At 43.6% G+C, this 8,041-nt stretch overlaps 1 protein-coding gene across 1 annotated transcript in view; it reads left to right on the forward strand.

Moving 5' to 3' along the window:
• The first annotated feature begins 2,104 nt into the window (after positions 1-2,104).
• The window catches only part of ncapg2 (non-SMC condensin II complex, subunit G2), a 22,141-nt gene continuing 16,204 nt past the window's right edge, over positions 2,105-8,041 (forward strand). Inside the window, exons 1-7 of the mRNA XM_053629870.1 lie at positions 2,105-2,156; positions 2,637-2,737; positions 3,061-3,255; positions 3,381-3,495; positions 3,600-3,757; positions 4,975-5,109; positions 5,310-5,404. Coding sequence (XP_053485845.1) covers positions 2,660-2,737; positions 3,061-3,255; positions 3,381-3,495; positions 3,600-3,757; positions 4,975-5,109; positions 5,310-5,404 — 776 coding nt within the window. The 5' untranslated portion in view covers positions 2,105-2,156; positions 2,637-2,659. The remainder of the gene's footprint in view (positions 2,157-2,636; positions 2,738-3,060; positions 3,256-3,380; positions 3,496-3,599; positions 3,758-4,974; positions 5,110-5,309; positions 5,405-8,041) is intronic.

Genomic DNA, 8,041 nt, shown 5'->3' on the forward strand with positions numbered 1-8,041 from the left:
TTTAAAGATTGTTCTACTTGACCATGACAGTTCTGTATATTACCTTAAAGAACGTGTAATGTTCAGTTTGAGGACTGTTTTATTTCTGAAGCATCTTATTGTACATTGTTGTACAATATCAGGTCACGATTGCATTCTGAAGGAAGTAAAAATATATTAAAATGATATTTATTTAAGTTAAAATCAGAGATTGGTGGAAATGTGTCCTTGTTTTGGTCCTGTGATTGTGTGTTTTTTTAATTAAAGTCATGAATTTTATTTTATTTTTTTTTAAATAAGAAAGAGAAAACACAATTGCATTTAAATTATGCTCACAGTGATGGATTGATATTGATGCTAAGATGAAAAAGTGCTAACGCTGAAGGAAACGAATGGATGGGAAAACCAACGTGCACACACACACACACACACACACACACACGCAACCCGAACAGTAGTAACGACATGCTATGTTTGATTGAAACCCTGTGAAGTATGGCCTCTGCACAAGCGCTCCATAGTTCAGTAGTCAGTGCACTGATGGTGGAGTCGGCCATTTTAAAGGCTGTCTCGGTCGCAATGTCCTTCCAGTGGACTGGAACGTTCGCTCCCTAAAAAATCCCACAATGCACCACAAAAACCAGGGAGCATCGATGCTCACTATGTTCTCTTACTGGGAATGATGTCATGTTTTCTGAAGTTTCTCAGCTTAAAAAAAATTTAAATGGCGGACGAACTCTCCAACAATCCTGAGTGAAGTACCGTGACAGAAACCTGTGGGATTACGCTGACAAATATATGTGGCGGATAATATCAGAACGACATCGCTCCTGCCTGTTGTTGATAAATGCCACTTGTGACGTTTTACAACGCAAGTACGTAGACGTGTCACCGGAAACCGACTCATCAGTGTCCCAGTGTGCGGTGAGCGCCAGGGTCCTTACCAGCGCCCCAACTCGTGTGTGTACACCATACATACCTAGGAAGCTGATCGAGACGCACCGGTAGACACTCTACAGGCCACTGTTGATCCTGTGGGTGGAGCTTCGTGAGCATGAGTGGGAATGGGCCGTGGGCTCAAGAACTTCCAACATACGTCCAAATCCGTATTGTCGAATTTAACAGTCCTCTACTACTGCACCTTTTGATGACAAATAAACTTTGAAATCTCACCGGGTTTCACCTTCTACCACAACTTTTATAAATATAAGCTGTGGTATGATGAATTAAATCTGAAGTACAGTACAGATTTACAGCCTGTGTAAGATCACAGCAGTGGTCTTTAAAGTGTAAAGAGTATAAATATGTACTGTGTACCATAGCTGTTATTTAAGGTGACACTTCACTACTACTTTATCATAATTTCACAGTATGTATTATTATTTTAAGTGAATGATAATGATAATTTTCAAATGGGTAATTTTGGTGAAGAAGGGAAGCAGAAAAGCTGCTGTAAAGCTTCTGACATTCTTCCTTCATGTTCTTTGTGGAGAAACACTCTGCCGCCATCATGTGGCCACGCTGAGTTAATGCTGATGTTTAATTATATTTCTAAAAGAAGTTGGATGCTGAAGAGAGCAGTGATTAAACAGCGGTGTGTGTGTGTGTGTTCCAGCAGAAATGGCTTCATTTGTGTTGGTTTAAAGGAGCAGTCTGCCAAGAAATTATATGGTCAAAAGTTTGTGCACCCGTGACCATCCTACCCCAGCACACGTACACACAGGGGTGTGATTATCAGGTGTCCAAATACAGTACATTTGGCCATATAGTGTATATAAAATCACAATCTGAAATGTATTATCTATAAGCTACATACATCAATATTGATTTCAGGTGGTCATAAACATGCATAAATTCTACATTAAGAAGTCGTAGATTATTATTATTATTATTATTATTATCAAAACTGGAAAACCACGATCTGATCTAAGTGTTAAACCCTCTTGACTTTTACCTCTTATTCTGAAATTAATTATTTAAAAAAAAAAAGAAAAAGTTAATTAAACAGATAATTATGTAGTTATTCCGATACCGCCCGAGAGATGGCGCTGTTGGTAGTGTTTTTTAAAACGTCTAAAGACAAACGAAGAAGAAGAACGAGGCTGTAGTACGTCATGCGTCATCACGCAGGTTGAAATTTGCGCGCGCAGCGTACTGACAGAAGGAAGGAGTCGGGGGTGAGACGCGTCTGTTTGTAAACAAAACTATTAAAAAATATATTGATATAAATGCTCTGTACACTTTTATAACATTATTAAGATTTATAATTATGCCGTTTCTGTAATGTCTGAGCGCGCGAGTTCACAGTGTCCGCTTTATTAGCTTCACTGGATAACTACTTATATAGCTAGCGTAACTATTAGCATAGGGTTAGCCTGGAACTTCCAGTTTATTTACTTTTAATGTTTACTCTTTACTTTAGTTACTTTTAATGTTTACTTAAATTATTATTATTATTATTATTATTGTTGTTGTAAATAAGGCATGTTTTGCATATATTTGCATATTTTAAATATTTTTAAAGAGTTTAAATTTTAAAATCTTATTTTTATGAAATTCTTATTTCACTCATTGAAAATAATAAGTTTGTTTTGTGCACCATTAAAAACTCTCTCTCTCTCTCTCTCTCTCTCTCTCTCTGTCTCTCTCTCTCTCAGTCTATTAGAGACAGTAATCTGTAATGTCTAAGAGAAAGGAGTTCCTGGAGTCTGTCCATCCGGACCGAGTGAAGGATTTTCTCCACTTCATTACTCTACACGTATGTAGCTGACGTCTCACTCTTTCTCTCTCACTCTCTCTCTCTCTCTCTCTCTCACACACACTCTATTTCTCACCCTCTCTTTCTCTCTCTCACTCTCTCTTGCTCTCTCTCCCTCTCTTTCTCTCTCTCACTCTCTCTTGCTCTCTCTCCCTCTCTTTCTCTCTCCTCTCAGCTCACGTCTGTTCTCCAGCAACCGAGTACTACATATAACAGTTTCATTAATGATTTATGATGCACAGCCGATGATGCCGGTGTGTGTGCGCGTGTGTGTGCGCGTGTGTGTGTTTGTGTGTTTGTGTGTTTGTGTGTGTGTGGTTCAGAAAGATGTGTCGGAGCCGTTGGACCTGTCCGAGCTGGTTCAGGAGCTGCAGGTGAAGCAGCGGTTGGAGCTGTGGGGTAAAATGTCGGTGTTGCTGAGACACACACTGCACTCGTATCCCTCAGAGCGCTGGATCAGCCGCCTGGACCACGACCCGGACGGAGACGACATGGAGGTGGAGCAGTCCGCTGAGCTGGTGTGTTACACACACACACACACACAGGAGGACTAGGAGGGAGGTGAATAGTATTCTCTAAGCACTCTCTGAGCTGTGTGTGTGTGTGTGTGTGTGTGTGTGTGTGTGTGTGTGTGTGGCCTCAGAAACACACCATGTCGGTGCTGGACGGTGTTACAGTGGTGTGTACGGTGTGTGTGGGTGTGATCCAGAGCGGAGACACGTACGACAACCTGCTGGACTGCGCTCACACACTCAACAGTAATTACACCCTTATCTTTATTCATCTTTATTAATGTTTATTAAACTTTATTAATGTTTATTCCAGGATTTTAACGCCTGATAATGTTGTGGTTGTGGTGCAGGTGTAGAGAGTTACCTGCCCGTGTCTGAGGTGCCACTCCAGAAGGCCATTCACTGGCTGTTTGAGTGCTGGTGGAGGCGGGGCTTACAGGGGAAGGAGGAGCTCGGCTGGACCGCGTTCGTTGCTTGTTTGGAGAACACGGTTACGCTCAAGAAAACGGTACTCTGTGTGTGTGTGTGAGAGAGAGAGAAAGAGCAGTGCTAACATTACTGTCTGATACACTGTGCTGTGAAAAAGTGTCTGCTTTTTTGAGAAAAATAAAGGATTTCTTCTGTTTTTGTGTATATCTCATACTAAAACAAAGATAAAACAAAGACAGCCTGAGTAAACACTAAATACAGTTTAATGATTGTTATTTATCGAAGCATTAATGTTATCCAGCTCCAACCAGGCCTGATTACTGCAAACGCTGTTCAATCAAATCAACACATAAATAGACCTTTTTCACCAGCAGGGAGTTGGTTAAAAGCTCTTACCCAGTAACACACTATGCCAAAGCTGAAAGAAATTCCAGAAATGATGAGACGCGCCACAAATAGAACGTCATACCTACGGTCAAGCATGGTGGAGGCAGTGTGATGGTGTGGGGATGCTTTGCTGCTTCAGGGCCTGGGCAACTTGCAGTAATTGAGGGAAACATGAATTCTGCTCTCTACCAGAAAATCCTAATGGAGAATATCCGGTCTTCAGTCTGTAAGATGAAACTCGAGCGTAACTGGATTATGCAGCAAGACAACGATCCAAAGCACAGGAGTAAATCTTAATCCTAGATGTAAGTGAGAGACTGATCTCCAGATATCAGAAGAGTTTGGTTGCAGTTAAAAAGAAACTATTTTGTGTTTACTCGGGTTGTCTCTGTTTTATGTTGTGTTTCATTTGAAAATCTAAAACTATTCAGTATGAGAGAAACACAACAAGCAGTCAGGATGGGGGCAAATACTTTTTCCACAGCACTGTGTGATATGAATTGTATAATAATGAAGTGTAGTGTATAATACATTGTGTCTGAATAAATAAATAAAGCTCTACTTCCACAGTTTTTATTCTACAATTACACTCTCAAGTAGTCTCTTCCTTCTCATCTTCTTCCTCTTCCTGTTCTTCCTCCTCTTCCTCTTCCTGTTCTTCCTCTTGCTTCTGCTCTTCCTGCTCCTCTTGTTCTTCCTTTTCCTCTTCCTGTTCTTCTTCCTCCAGTTCTTCTCTATTTTTCCTCTTCCTGTTCTTTTACCTCATCCTCCTCTTCCTCCTCCCCATCCTTCTGTTCTTCCTCTTCTTTCTCCCCCTTCAACTCCTCTTCCTCCATTTTTTTTTAATATCAACAAAATGGTAAAGATTCAGTGAGTAAGTGCTAAAACAAAAAAACTGTGTGTGTGTAGGTGAGTGAGCTGAACCGTCTGTACTCTCTGCGTGAGGTGCTGCTCAGTGTGGAGTTTGACTCGGAGAGGGGTCAGTGCATCACCGACCCCCTGCTGCAGTGCTTCCTCAGCACCAACCACATCAAACGAGAGGAGGTGTGTGTGTGTGTGTGTGTGTGTGTGTGTGTGTGTGGTGGGACATACTCATGTATATGAACTTACAATAACACAATATAATGGTTATAAGATATAAATCCCAAGCAGCTCCTGCTGAAATGAAACTTTGCTAAGCTGTGTGTGTGTGTGTGTGTGTGTGTGTGTGTGTGTGTGGTTTATTATCTCTCTCTGTCTCCCAGGGGAAGCGCTTCCTGGCGTTCCTCTTCGGATGGGACGTCGGTTTCATCAAGATGATCCATGATACCATCAAGAACCAGCTGCAGTTTCTATCCAAGTGAGTGTGTGTGTGTGAGAGAGAGAGTGTGTGAGTGAGTGAGTGCTATACACACTGATACAGTGGGGTTAGTGTGTGTGAGTGAGTGCTGTACACACTGATACAGTGGGGTTAGTGTGTGTGAGTGAGTGCTGTACACACTGATACAGTGGGGTTAGTGTGTGTGAGTGAGTGCTGTACACACTGATACAGTGGGGTTAGTGTGTGTGTGTGAGTGAGTGAGTGCTATACACACTGATACAGTGGGGTTAGTGTGTGTGAGTGAGTGCTGTACACACTGATACAGTGGGGTTAGTGTGTGTGTGTGAGAGTGCTGTACACACTGATACAGTGGGGTTAGTGTGTGTGTGTGTGTGTGTGTGAGAGTGCTGTACACACTGATACAGTGGGGTTAGTGTGTGTGTGTGTGTGTGTGAGAGTGCTGTACACACTGATACAGTGGTGTTAGTGTGTGTGTGTGTGTGTGAGAGTGCTGTACACACTGATACAGTGGGGTTAGTGTGTGTGTGTGTGTGTGTGTGTGAGAGTGCTGTACACACTGATACAGTGGTGTTAGTGTGTGTGTGTGAGAGTGCTGTACACACTGATACAGTGGGGTTAGTGTGTGTGTGTGTGTGTGAGAGTGCTGTACACACTGATACAGTGGTGTTAGTGTGTGTGTGTGAGAGTGCTGTACACACTGATACAGTGGGGTTAGTGTGTGTGTGTGAGAGTGCTGTACACACTGATACAGTGGGGTTAGTGTGTGTGTGTGTGAGAGTGCTGTACACACTGATACAGTGGGGTTAGTGTGTGTGTGTGTGTGAGAGTGCTGTACACACTGATACAGTGGGGTTAGTGTGTGTGTGTGAGAGTGCTGTACACACTGATACAGTGGGGTTAGTGTGTGTGTGTGTGTGTGTGAGAGTGCTGTACACACTGATACAGTGGTGTTAGTGTGTGAGTGTGTGTGTGTGAGAGTGCTGTACACACTGATACAGTGGTGTTAGTGTGTGTGTGTGTGTGAGAGTGCTGTACACACTGATACAGTGGGGTTAGTGTGTGTGTGTGAGAGTGCTGTACACACTGATACAGTGGGGTTAGTGTGTGTGTGTGAGAGTGCTGTACACACTGATACAGTGGGGTTAGTGTGTGTGTGTGAGTGAGTGAGTGCTATACACACTGATACAGTGGGGTTAGTGTGTGTGTGTGAGAGTGCTGTACACACTGATACAGTGGGGTTAGTGTGTGTGTGTGTGTGTGTGAGAGTGCTGTACACACTGATACAGTGGGGTTAGTGTGTGTGTGTGTGTGTGTGTGAGAGTGCTGTACACACTGATACAGTGGGGTTAGTGTGTGTGTGTGAGAGTGCTGTACACACTGATACAGTGGGGTTAGTGTGTGTGTGAGAGAGTGCTGTACACACTGATACAGTGGGGTTAGTGTGTGTGTGTGAGAGAGTGCTGTACACACTGATACAGTGGGGTTAGTGTGTGTGTGTGTGAGAGTGCTGTACACACTGATACAGTGGGGTTAGTGTGTGTGTGTGTGTGTGAGAGTGCTGTACACACTGATACAGTGGTGTTAGTGTGTGTGTGTGAGAGTGCTGTACACACTGATACAGTGGGGTTAGTGTGTGTGTGTGTGTGTGAGAGTGCTGTACACACTGATACAGTGGGGTTAGTGTGTGTGTGTGTGTGAGAGTGCTGTACACACTGATACAGTGGGGTTAGTGTGTGTGTGTGTGTGAGAGTGCTGTACACACTGATACAGTGGTGTAAGTGTGTGTGTGTGAGAGTGCTGTACACACTGATACAGTGGGGTTAGTGTGTGTGTGTGTGTGTGAGAGTGCTGTACACACTGATACAGTGGGGTTAGTGTGTGTGTGAGAGTGCTGTACACACTGATACAGTGGGGTTAGTGTGTGTGTGAGAGTGCTGTACACACTGATACAGTGGGGTTAGTGTGTGTGTGTGTGTGAGAGTGCTGTACACACTGATACAGTGGTGTTAGTGTGTGTGTGTGAGAGTGCTGTACACACTGATACAGTGGGGTTAGTGTGTGTGTGTGTGTGTGAGAGTGCTGTACACACTGATACAGTGGGGTTAGTGTGTGTGTGTGTGTGTGAGAGTGCTGTACACACTGATACAGTGGTGTTAGTGTGTGTGTGTGAGAGTGCTGTACACACTGATACAGTGGGGTTAGTGTGTGTGTGTGAGAGTGCTGTACACACTGATACAGTGGGGTTAGTGTGTGTGTGTGTGTGAGAGTGCTGTACACACTGATACAGTGGGGTTAGTGTGTGTGTGTGTGTGTGAGAGTGCTGTACACACTGATACAGTGGTGTTAGTGTGTGTGTGTGTGTGTGAGAGTTCTGTACACACTGATACAGTGGGGTTAGTGTGTGTGTGTGAGAGTGCTGTACACACTGATACAGTGGGGTTAGTGTGTGTGTGTGTGTGTGTGTGTGTGTGTGAGAGTGCTGTACACACTGATACAGTGGGGTTAGTGTGTGTGTGTGTGTGAGAGTGCTGTACACACTGATACAGTGGGGTTAGTGTGTGTGTGTGAGAGTGCTGTACACACTGATACAGTGGGGTTAGTGTGTGTGTGTGTGAGAGAGTGCTGTACACACTGATACAGTGGGGTTAGTGTGTG

Source organism: Ictalurus furcatus, chromosome 7 (assembly GCF_023375685.1).
Source record: "Ictalurus furcatus strain D&B chromosome 7, Billie_1.0, whole genome shotgun sequence".
Classification (NCBI taxonomy): Eukaryota; Metazoa; Chordata; class Actinopteri; order Siluriformes; family Ictaluridae; genus Ictalurus; species Ictalurus furcatus.